Source organism: Battus philenor, unplaced genomic scaffold (genome assembly GCF_028537555.1).
Source record: "Battus philenor isolate CCGP_79_NKW_IND1 unplaced genomic scaffold, ilBatPhil1.0.hap1 SCAF_23, whole genome shotgun sequence".
NCBI lineage: Eukaryota > Metazoa > Arthropoda > Insecta > Lepidoptera > Papilionidae > Battus > Battus philenor.
In genome coordinates this window covers 12738262-12751195 of record NW_027181686.1, presented here as the reverse complement: position 1 = coordinate 12751195, position 12934 = coordinate 12738262, and the positions used below count along the sequence as shown (strand labels likewise).

General features: G+C 35.9%; 1 protein-coding gene across 1 annotated transcript; it reads right to left on the bottom strand.

Annotated features, from left to right (window-relative positions):
• Positions 1 to 669: 669 nt before the first annotated feature.
• LOC137924409 (fatty acid synthase-like) lies at positions 670 to 5593 on the bottom strand. The gene is made up of 5 exons (XM_068767808.1): positions 5515 to 5593; positions 4050 to 4167; positions 3351 to 3554; positions 994 to 1110; positions 670 to 685 (listed from the first exon to the last, which is right to left on the bottom strand). Exons 1-5 carry the CDS (start codon positions 5591 to 5593, stop codon positions 670 to 672), a joined length of 534 nt encoding a protein of 177 aa, XP_068623909.1.
• Between the last annotated feature and the right edge of the window lie 7341 nt (positions 5594 to 12934).

The following is a 12934-nucleotide window of genomic DNA, read 5'->3' as shown; positions in this document are numbered from 1 at the left end:
CTTTGTTAGGTCTATGTCCAGCAGTGAACGCCCCAGCTGAGTTGGTGATGATTAGTAAACTGAATCATCATCAGCTTTCTGTTCTGTGGCCTGAACACTGCCACTTAGACTTATTCGCTAAGTCAGGTCAGTTACTGTTCATCTACGCGGTTGAGTTCATGCTATACACATCACTGCTTGTGAACCAAATAGATTAAATGTGAGATGTTTTCTAACCAGCTCCAAACGCCTCCACGTATTCCACAGCCTCAGGGGGTACCCCGGCTTCTTTGTAAAAATCTCTCAAATAGTCGGCCAGAGCGTCAGGGTTGCGAAGGAACCCGTACACCTGCGCGTTGGTGTTCTCCAATATTCCATTAAACTCGCTTTTAACGTGAATTATGTCAGCATATATCCTGTTGATTTGAAAGAGGCCCATGTTAGTAACCGGAAGACGTTGAATGCGAGCTGATGATCTCATTGAAAGTTTACAGGAAACGGCTATGTCAAGTATAACACAATGTTTGACAGCTGTTCAATTTAGGCAAGTGTTTCCCAATGTGAAGTCCACGCCCAACAGAGGGGCAATTTGAATGTTAAGGGGGGCAATTTGAAAATGGACTTAACATGTGTTTAGCCCTTTCCATTTAATAAAAAAATGAGGTTTTGTATAGAGGCATTTTAAAAAGGCTAAGGTAAGGCGTAGCTTGAAAAAGATTAAAAAACACTGATGAAAGCTTTATTTGTATAAACAAAAAAAATATTATATAGAAGTTTAGCAAAACTTCTTGCATTTTTTTCTCTATTTTCTTCTCCATAAGAAAATTCATTGTAATTTATAAAAAACATGAAAATAATTATGATAAAGCATTCACCATTTTATTTTTATTTGTGTTGTTTGTATAGATGAGAAGCAAAAACTTTTAACAACATTTAAATGTCTTATGTATAGATTCGTAAATACTCTTGTTTCCTAGTTTTAAATATGACAAATAAACTAATAAAAATTCTAACCTAAGAGCATCTTTCGCTTTCTGCAGGAACAGAACGCTGATGGCATCGGAGCTGACGCAGCCGTCTGCGCACGCGTCGAAGGATCTCGTTGCATTGTCCTCGCTTAGCTTTATTACCCTGTAAGGAATATGAAGAGAATGGATGTTAAGACCTGAAGGTAGAGTGCCACGTAAGGATTCTTACGGGACTTAATCTGAATGGATATGGATCGGAAAAAAAATTAAATCCTCATACACTCAATAATGTATTTAGTACGCATATACAGAATGATTGCTTATCGGTGTAAAAATTTAGAGGGAATATATAGATCATTGTCTGTAAATTAATGTATGATAAAACCCCGTCCAAAAATCAATAGTTTTATAAATAATTAATAAAGTAATGATAATACAATGATAAACATTTTTTTTAATTCGTATTACTACGTATTAATACTAATTATTTTTTTATGTAACTCCTTGTTCCTGTACAATTTATTGTTTTCAGCCAGTTGTTACTTAGGAGTTTTCCCAGACAAAAGTAAATAGGTAACTTCTAGGCAAGCTTGTAGCAATGTAAGAGTATTGAGAATTTCCTCATTTGGCAAAAAAAAAACCACGATGTACATATATACTTTATATTCACTGATGACTTCCTTTATTACATAATTTACTATGTTAATTATATTTATTCATTCGATGACATGCAAAGAATAATACAATTAAATTCAATTTTAAAACACAGTTATTTAAACTAAAACTAACATTAATTAAAACAGTAACAAACGTTTTTAAAAATGTAAATAAAGTCAACTTCCAATATTTTGTGTGCTTATAAAACACACACACACAGGGACAAAAGCTATGAATTAGGTTGTGATTTAGTAATGTTGTGAATACGTGAGCACGTTCAATAATCACATGATAATTTAATTTAAATTTAAATCCAGAAAATCTTTATTCAAGTAGACATTTACATGCAATTTATAATAGTCAAATATTTTAACAGCTGAAGAGAGCCGACGAGAAACTCAACAGTTGCTATTTTAACACGTTCACTGCGGCTTGAGGTCGATTCAGCCTCATGGTAGACTTTGCACTGGTGCGGCGCGTAAAACTCGTGTTTTCTCTCTAGTGCGGCGGCTGTTTACACTCAACCGTATGAGGTATGACAAAGACAAATATAGCTTTCTTTATACCTGCCAAGCATTGACTCAATATTGTAAAAAAAAAATGATTGAAACATGAGGCAGAAAAGGCCTCAACCGCACTACTAGGAAGTTCAGCTTGAGGCTGATTCGACCTCAGCCGCACCAGCTGAAAGTTCTTCAAATTTGGGCCCGCAGTGAACGTGTTAAATGAAATCTAACAATTTTCGATGTGTGCATTATAATTTCAACCATATGAATATGTCAAAGAAACAAGTGCCATGCATTTCGATACACTAAAACGTCTTTAATGTTATAATAAGATTTATTTAATAATATACTTTTAAATTTAGATTTAATACCAAGAGGAGGAAAGTTTAAGATATCTTGTCGAACTTAATTATATATGCGATCACTTAGACTCGTGAACGATTTGTTAATTTTACTTTATTTATTTTTTAGGTCAGGTATTCTATAAAAGTGTTAAAACTATATATAGTGCTTTATATATGTGTGTGTGTGTGTGTATATAAATATACATATAGCTTTCGCCAAAAAGCCACGTTTTATATCTGTAGAACCTAAAAGAGAATAAGCCTTTTTAAATAAACTTTTTAGACCCAAGATCCAATTTGATGAAACCTAAAAGCCTTTTGGTTGCTAGATACTACACAATATATAGATGAAAATTGTCCCACATTCCCCAGAAATATCTATGTAGAGATATGCAATAATCGCCACCCTTTGCAGGCGGTTTGGCGATTGTAGTGTGGTATTATGGTCACCATCCTGTGGAAACTTGTTTGTGAGCAGTGGCAACCCTATATAATGAATGCACAAATTGTGAATTATGTAAGATTGTATCCGGGGAATCGAAGCCGCGACCAACAAGCGCAAGTCTCATTCCTCTACCGCTGAGCTACCACTGCTCTTACTGTAGTATCACTATACGATTTACTATTTCAAAAGCCTTTTAGTTTTTCATATGCTTCACTGTACATTAACTGTCAGCTAATGACATGTACAGTTACACCACACACACCTATTTCAAATCACGCTTCATACATATACAGAGACACAGATCGGAGAAGAGAAACACGGTTGAATAAAGAGGAACACACACACGCGCTTACTTTCAATGGCAGCTTGAAATTATTTCATGCGTAACCTTTTTAAAAAACTTGAAATAAAAAGGATATATTTAATTGTTTTTGAATGTAATCATACGTACCGGCCGTAGTGAATCATGGCTTGAGGGTGAAGGCACAAATTGAAGCCGCCAACAATCGCGGCCTCGACCTCGCCACTTCGCAATGCTTTGCACGCGTGCTCCAGAGCCAGCGCGGAGCTGCAGCAGGCCTGGTCCAGCGACAACGAAGGTCCTTTCAGATCCAGAAAGTAAGAGATCCTATTTGCGAACAAAGCTCTGCTACCCCTGTGTAAACAGTGTTAACTAAAATGACAACTATGCTAATGGAATGAAATGAAATGGGAAAATTGTAGAATGAAAGAAACAGTACGACAGATAAGATGATATATGAAAGAGAAGAATGATAGTAATAATAACAAAAAATTACTTGAATTAAATAGTCCCTGTCCCACACGAGATAGGGGAACGAGAGGTCACCAACAGCGGGGACCATTTAAAAAAAATATCTATCGATGTTATCATAGCAGACAATAGGCGCCTACTGTAAGGTATAGGATTCCTTCAACGATCGCTACTATGATTGGTGTTGCGCTACTCGCACTCGGCGACTTTCCGCGATCTGAACTATGTCGTCGGTCCATCTGATGGAAGGTCTACACACTGCTTTCGCCAAGCCGCCTGCCAAGCGTGGCAACTATGGTAAATATACTTAAAAACCTACTTCACATGGCATGAACTTGTCGAATAAATTCTTGTAGAAATGATAATATTGGTTCTTACCCGAGGACGCCATTGCCATTCTTAAAATCAGTATAACACCTGGTTCTCTCGGATTCCGCGTAACTGCTTCCGATGTACACGCCGACGAACCTCCCCTGCAGGTGTTCAGGACTTAATCCTGAATGTACAAAAAATGAAAAGGTTATTCAATTATTAAAAACATCGAATATTATATACAATTCTTGAACGTATGTCTAGACCGGAGTTATTGTTAGAAATTAATGTTCCCTGATCTATAATATATTGACCATAAAACTAAGGTGAACAATTTAATGGAATCAGGCGTTACTTCGCGGAAGTCCATCCTAAGTAAGAAAAGGACCAATATTTAGCCACTTCCGCACATGCAGTGGTAGTCGTGCAATGAAATGCACCGCCCGCCAGCCCGCTGATAAATGCGCATGCGGCAAACAATGCGAATCACACAACCGCCACCACCAAATCACTCAACACGTGTTTCACCCCTCCACGGGGCATCTTCAGGAGCTATGTTACACCGTATTAGTGCCAAACACCTAAATATTGGTCCTTTTCTTACTAAGGTGAACAACAGCGAAATGTGTCTATCACCTTATGATGAATTTATACCAGTCAAGAGCGAACGCTTGCTCATTTCTGGAATGGGCTTCTAGAACAGCATTGGCATTTAATTTTTGATTAATTAGTGTGTAGCCAAAAACTTTACAAGGTTTGCATTAAAACCTTTTTGGTAAATTTAAATAGAAAAGAATATAAAATAACACGATATAATATCGAATCAAAATATGGAAAAATAAAAAGCAAACGTCACACGATTTTTTGCATGATTTGAAAAAAGTGAAAGTACAAAACGATACGTTCAAAATATAATATTCTATATTCAAATAGGTTACAAGCGCTTTCGAGTCGTCAATCAACATCAAATGTATACATTGTCAGCTCTACAGGAAGCTATGACCGGCTTGGAAGGCAGTTCCGCTGAAACCTTACAATTACAGTTGCTCTTCACAAATCTAGTGTTACAAGAGTCCACGACAATAATTAGCTTCGACTACATTTAACTCCACACATCAACACCAGTGTAATATTCTTGGATAGAATAATGAACTGTTTTTCAATAATATTATTTTTAATATTGGTTTTAATTCTCTCATGTGGGAGATCTGAAAATGATTGTAGAATTTTATTGTACACATCTATAGCTTGTGCCATTAATAATTTATTTAATTTTTGAAGACGAAAATTTGGAGAAATTATGAGGTATAATCGAAGTATAAAACAATGCACTTTCTACGCGGGTCGTCAGCCCCGAGAATGGTAATCGCTACATCACTCTATATTTAAAGACCCATGAGCTGCCAATAAGTAATGTTAAAAATATAATTTTAATAAAAAAAAATCGACAAACAGTAGGAAATCCTTTCATATAAAAAGAAGAGTTTGCTTTAGACACAGCCTACTTCTCCTCTTTATTGCCTGTCTTTACCTCTACAAGGCATTTTAAGGCTTTTTTCCTTTCTCTTGACCTGTTCGTCGCAAAGCTGGGTAAGATTATTTACAGCCATTCCTTCCACCCAGGTTAACAAGTCTCTCAAGGCGTAGTCTTTCTATCATAAAGTAGATAAGATATTAAACAAGAGAATACAATAATATTCACCTGCGTCGTATATAGCTTGATAAGTCTGCTCCAATAGCTTCCGGCACATGGGTTCCATGGTGCGCACGGCCTGATTGTTGACCTTGAAGAATTGGCAGTCGAAGCGGTCCAGCTTCGGAATCCTTCCTCTATGTTTGATCATTTCCGGATGCACGAAATCATTATGTTCCACTTCCTCTATCGGATTCACCTAAATGAAATATTTAAAATGAAACGGGTAACCCAGGTGTAAGCAACATTTATGACAAATTTTAATTTTAATCTTTTTTTGGCGGATCGCATGTAAAGCAACATTTACTGATAATTCACAAAATTTAATTTAAATAAACGCTTAAAATTTACAAAAATTGAGCACTATATATATAAATTTTAATCCAAAATAAAAACAAACAAAAAAGAACTAAAAGACGAATGTAATGTATATTTGAATGACAATTTTTTTAAATAATTGTATGTAACGATAATTATAAGTAAACCATTGAATTTGCTTCGTTACCTTGTTGTACAATATGTCGGCAAAATCTTTGACGTGCTCTGAATTGGGGAACATGCCGGAAGTGCCGCTGATAACAACCCTGTCGCAGTCCAACTGCTCGGGGAGGGTGGACGCGCAGTCCTGGGTTGAGGTCCTCATCTTGAAACCTGTAACCAACTCTTACTTAACACGTTCACTGCGGGCCCAATTTTGAAGAACTTTCAGCTGGTGCGGCTGAGGTCGAATCAGCCTCAAGCTGAACTTCCTAGTAGTGCGGTTGAGGCCTTTTCTGCCTCATGTTTCAATCATTTTTTTACAATATGGAGTCAATGCTTGGCAGGTATAAAGAAAGCTATATTTGTCTTTGTCATACCTCATACGGTTGAGTGTAAACAGCCGCCGCACTAGAGAGAAAACACGAGTTTTACGCGCCGCACCAGTGCAAAGTCTACCATGAGGCTGAATCGACCTCAAGCCGCAGTGAACGTGTTAACTCCTTAGTTAGCCACTGCCTGTGTCATTTAAAACCTATTTATATATTTGTTTTTTATACTTTTTATATTACTTTTGTATATACTGTTAGCTAGTTTTGTAAAGTTATAATTAAATTACCAGCACCATTTTGTTTATTTAACCCATTTATGCAGTCCACACGCTCGCTAACAATAGTCATATACACGCATCACGGCATCATTCTTTCTCCAAGACACATCGATAGATTTATGTACTATTTCGAGTAAGATTGCACCTGTTCCGTCCGCCGCGGCTCTTCTTTGGAGTCAAATCTGTAGTTTTATTTCATTCACATAACGCGACCAATGTATTTTAAAGTTTCAAATCAAAGGTAATAGCCAGCTCCTAATGATCTCTATAATGACGGCTATTTCCCTCCACTAGTTTAGGGATTGTACCTCTTATGTCCTCTAGACCGGAAAAAGTTTAAACTGACTTCACCCTGACGCTTAATGAGCGCAGCGCCGCTTGGAAACCCGCAGAGAGAAGAAGAGATAAGACGCTAGCATTTCCTCGCACTTCTTCCTCGGGTACTTCTACGATACGATAAAGTAACGTGACAAATAGAGAAAGAGAACATTGGGACTGGGAATAATACTATGAAATAATAGAAATTCTAGTTTTTTTTTTTTGGTTAATTTTCTGACGATTACATTTTTAACCTTCCGTAGTTTAGTCTAGTCGACTGTGTTGTAAGGTATACAGGTATTCTCTCGCTCCAGAAATAACAATTTCACTTTAATATTGTAAAAAAAAAACAGATTTAAACAAAAATAATTTCTCTAGTAAAATTAATTCTTCATGCCCATAAGTACATACATACATAAATACATACAATACTTTCATATATTTTTTAGCCTCATTTGCTGTTCATTAATGTAAGGTAACGGTTTACCTGAGTCACACCGAAGCCTATAAACAAGTTCTTATTAGCCAAGGCTATGGTACAGATGAAGGTTCAAGAACGCCTACCATCCATGAGACCCAAAGGATGAAGAGCGAGGCGGTCATCATTGCTCGAACAACAGACCTCCTCTGTATAACAGCGTCCATCATGCGGCGCTAGGGATATCGTGCATTGCACAGACGAGACTCGAGATGCGATCGCAAGGTTGTATACGACAACCACCGCACAGACACGCGCGCACAGCCTGATGATGGCAATGTGGACCAGGCATGAGGAAGTGGAAAAACTGGACATTGTTAGGTCCTAGAATTTATGATAGGATGTTAAAAAGCGTGCAAACAATGACTCGTTAATATTAAGCGTAATTGTAAAAACAAATGCACGGACACTAATGTCTATGGAATATAGAAAAAAACAAGGTACACTTTATCCAAAAACCAATGGTTTGAGAAATAATAAATTACTTAATGTCGTTATTGTTAGAAAAAGTGATTTCTAAACTCAGATTAGAACTTACAAAAAATAATTATTGTCTTTGTGAGCTTTATAAATGAATATATATAAAAAATGAATTCATGTAATACATTTCAAAGTGTTCGATTTATTTAGTGTGATATCAAATAGGTGCAAAATCTTTAAAGATCTTTGCAAAGAAATGTTATACATTCAATCATTTAAAGTTTTTCCACTTACCAATCATTCTGTATAAGTCCAAGCTACGGATCTATATATTAAACGAGTACATAATAAAATAACTTTTGCATGTTGCTGCAACTTACCAAATAACAATTTTGTATATTAAAGCAATTGTTAAGTATTGTTATCGGATCAACTACAAAGTGTCACGTGAACTCGAGTGTCTACCGCACAGTGCGTACGTAAATGAACGCAAGCCACCAGCTCCACGTAACTACGGTACGTAAAACAACGTTTAATATATAGTTATTTTGTTAGTAATTATTCATGTCGTCAATGGATTGTATTTAAATTTTTTGACAGTAACGCAAAAAAAACTATAACGACGATTTATTACTCATTTGTGAATTCTGACATTTAATGATTGTTCAATTGTTAATAAGCTTTATATTTCATATTTAATGGAATCAGGCGTTACCTCGGGGAAGTCCATCCTAATTAAGAAAAGGACCAATATTTAGCCACATGCATGTGCGGAAGTGGCTAAATATTGGTTCTTTTCTTACTTTATATTTCATTTGATTACGACCTGCTAGTTGAAAATGAATGGTTGAGGCTTGTTTCTAGCAATGGAAGTCCTTTTACTAAAATGATGACGATGATGCAACACACAGCGACTCCCCGGGACTTGATAATGTCTTTCGTCCACTTTGTAGAGGTCCTTCTGCCTTCCACCTGGGGTGCGGCATGAGAACAGGTCAGAAAATAGAATCGGAAGTCAAAATAGATAGTGGCAACATCGGGACGCAGGTTACCGCTACTTTCTTGCAATTTGCAATAATTATAATAAATGAAGTAATAAAAATAAATAAAAATCAATGTCAGGCAAAGAAAAGGCTTATAAAAATAACTGTCGTATAGAAATATGACATTAAAAAATAGAATTATAATTAAGTGCTTATAAAGAAAAATATAATAAGAATAATAAAAGAAAATGTTAAAAAAAGATATAAAAAAACGTAATATGGCAAAAGATAGAAGGCGATGCAAACATAAGAATAAAATAAAACGTGGAGAAAGTAACATAAAAAACAAATATATATCACGGTCCATTTTAGGAGCCACTCGTTCCCCTTCCTTAAATCTACGACAGAGAATTCTGTGTCAAATATTTTTTTTATTTTTTTTTTATTAGCGTTCACTTCTGTAGTCCTTCACAAGCCTTTTTACTATATTCCTTCATTATTCAAATTTTCTTGTATACTTATTTCTTTCACTCAAAAATACAAAAATGACAAAAAGACAAAAGATACAAAAATGACAGATATTGTGATGGGCGAAAGAAGACAAATAAAGAAAGTACTCGAAAACTTAGTGAAATCAAAGTCTGTCCCATAAAATGAAAGTGTAACCTCAAAAACGGGGACCAAAAAACCTTCCGGCCCCAACAGCCGCCAAGATAATTGATTGTAATCCATAAATAACGAGGTCTAAATAAAATGTTCAGACTGCGGAAGCTTAGGCTTGACCTTCCGCGTGCAGTAGCATAACGTGTTCAGGGTGCTGATGGGGGATCACGTGCGCAGGCGCTCATACCGTTGGACTCGCTTCCAACATTCAAGTGTCAGCTCTTGCTCCATCGCGCATACAGCTATAACCCTGTCCAGTAAAGACTGCACGCTTCCTCAACACTCATCCCTCCGCGCTGATCTTTGCTTTATATTATATATACAGGCCCGTCAACTGGCATCTTTAATTTCTCACTTTATCAATTTATAACAGCACTACGTCTCCTGTACAGCGGTCTATCGAGAATCTAAATTCATTACTATAAAACATTACAAGTACATTCATATAACGAGTATTTATTTACTCGTCTGTTACGTGAAATCACAAATATAACTCACGCGTGATAGAGGGTAGAATAAAAATAGCCCACGTGATCGGTCACGTGACTTTGAGTAGTAGTGGGGGAGGAGGTGGCATATAAATAACAAGCGGCGACGGACTGAGCTCACTCTGTGTTTAGCACTAATCGGTGTAACATAACTCCTGAAGACGCCCCGTGGAGGGGTGAAACACGTGTTGAGTAATTTGGCGGCGGCGGTTGCGTGATTCGCATTGTTTACCGCATACGCATTTATCAGCGGGTTGTCGGGCGGTGCACTTTATTGCACGATTACCACTGCATGTGCGGATGTGGTTAAATATTGGTCCTTTTCTTACTTAGAATATAATATATAAAGGAACTTGTTAATATCGTCGAAAGACACTGCTTTCATCCGACCAGTTTAGAAGTCTTTAGACGAGGCCTATGACCAACAGTGGACGTCTTACGGGTGGAAAAATGACTCTATTTACTCTGTATGTGCTCTATTTACTCTTTCAGAGGCATAATAAAAGGTCGTATTGTAAAGGCATCCAAAGGTTCGAGACCTCTTGGCGGAAAATTCATCGCAACTATCTAATACATATATATGTAACCCTCTATTAGGAAAATGTTATGATAAATCAATACAATGACATATGATTTTCTTTTTTTTTTGTTACTAGGAATCTTTTTGAAGTATATGTTTATAATTTATTATAAGTAAAGTATTTGTATAAATACTATGTTGGTATAGCCAATTAACTTATTATTATAACCTTTGGGTTGTAACCTGCCCACTTATTATGTCTGCATCACTTTAAGTTGACTGGTAGAGAATGCTTAAAGGCAATAAGTCTGTCTTTTCTTATAGAAAGCGTGAATAAACAAGAATTAATCTAATATATAAAATTCTCGTGTCACGGTGTTCGAACTTGAACTCCTCGGAAACGGCTTGACCGATTTTTACCAAATTTTACATGCGTATTCAGTATGTCTGAGAATCGGCTACTATCTATTTTCCATACCCCTAAGTGATAAGGGTGGTCCACCTCTAAATTTTACTTTACTTAGAAAATTTTTTTGGTTTTTATTTTATTATGATACAGCATACAAAAATACATACAAACCTAAATTTTCACCCCTCTACGATCAACCCTTATCTTACATTTGTTAATTAAAAACTTTATTTTTTTTTGCAAAACAACGTTTGCGGGATCAGCTAGTAATCTTATGAAATCGAGACACTGGTATAACAAGCGTGTCTTAACTTTTGGTAACCTTTTGTACATCGCTATTTGAATAATGAGAGCCGAGCGGTAGAGCTCTGAGAGATGCGATCGTAGCGTTCAAGTTCATATCCCAGTATACAATCTTTTGTCAATTTTTTGATTTTCAATGTCCACGTTCCATCACGTTTGCAGAGAATGGGCAGCAGCGTCCTCTGAGTACCATAATACCACCAACGTGATGGTAATTACCAACTCGCCTGCCAAGCGTGGCAACTATACGCCATAGATATCTTTAGTATATATAGTTAAGGAACGACCGTATTTGACCATTCGACCCGAACATCGATGTCATTGGCGACAGTAAAAAAAAAAGTTCAATTTCCACGTGTTATTCAAACTTTTTCATGTGATATCGAGGTTTCATTTATACATAATTAATTAAGTTATTCATTGTAGCGCGTTGTATGAAGTTAAAGTTGTCAGGTGGAGGTTTTAGTGTAAAAAAGAACTTAGCAGGAACTCTCTGAACTCAGGGCGGCTAGTGCTAACATGAAATGCGACATTTTTATCTATTTTGGACACAAGTCTGGTATTTAAATGTATTATACTTTATTCTTGATCCATCCATCTAACGTTAATTTTAATATAGTGAATTGTTGTAGAATCCGATGCCGATCAAAGTGTAAATGCACTACATATATGTTTAAATTAATACTGACTTGGCTTTATGGATCACATTGAACTTTTTTAAAAAAAATCCTAACACTTTATACAAGGTCCTCCTGGAAAATATATATATACTAGCTGATCCCGCAAACGTTGTTTTGCAAAAAAATTAAAGTTTTTAATTAACAAAGGTAAGATAAGGGTTGATCGTAGAGGGGTGAAAATTTAGGTTTGTATGTATTTTTGTATGCTGTATCATAATAAAATAAAAACCAAAAAAATTGTCTAAAAAATTAAAAATAAAATTTAGGGGTGGACCACCCTTATCACTTAGGGGTATGGAAAATAGATAGTAGCCGATTTTCAGACATACTGAATACGCATGTAAAATTTGGTAAAAATTGGTCAAGCCGTTTCGGAGGAGTTCAAGTTCGAACACCGTGATACGGGAATTTTATATATATATATATATATATATATAATCAATAATTAAAGCGATCACTCTGAAATATAATAACGGTACCACGGCAAAAACATATATACATTGTTTTTGTTATATACTTATATGTATATATTTTAAATGTTTAATTATAAAATACTGTACGCCCGAAGGCGTTTACGATACCTGATATCGCGCCGTTATACTCATAAATTACCTTGTGACGACCTGATGGCGTTTTATAAATAATGAAACATTTTTTTATTTCAATCCATCTCTACTCTGTGGCATAAAATTCACGATTTCAATATTTTATTTAACTTGTGGTGGTGAAATGAAATAAACGGATGCAATTGAAAAGATCCTAATTTTTAAACGGTTTTATTTAGTTCGACCCGTACGGAATTTATTTGGATCAAAATTAGAAATTGAAATTTAAGCACCTTCCCGTTGTCAGATTGATCTGAAATTTGGTACACACATTTAATTTAGATGACAATACAATATAATAAAA

What these genes read in the sequence shown, in the direction of transcription:
- LOC137924409 (XM_068767808.1), bottom strand. Translation starts at nt 5,593, where the DNA reads ATGGCTGTAAATAATCTTACCCAGCTTTGCGACGAACAGGTCAAGAGA. An exon ending in CCTTAAAATGCCTTGTAGAG is followed by an intron (nt 4,168 to 5,514) that starts GTAAAGACAGGC and finishes TTGTACATTCAG; the next exon opens with GATTAAGTCCTGAACACCTG. An exon ending in AATGGCAATGGCGTCCTCGG is followed by an intron (nt 3,555 to 4,049) that starts GTAAGAACCAAT and finishes CTGTTTACACAG; the next exon opens with GGGTAGCAGAGCTTTGTTCG.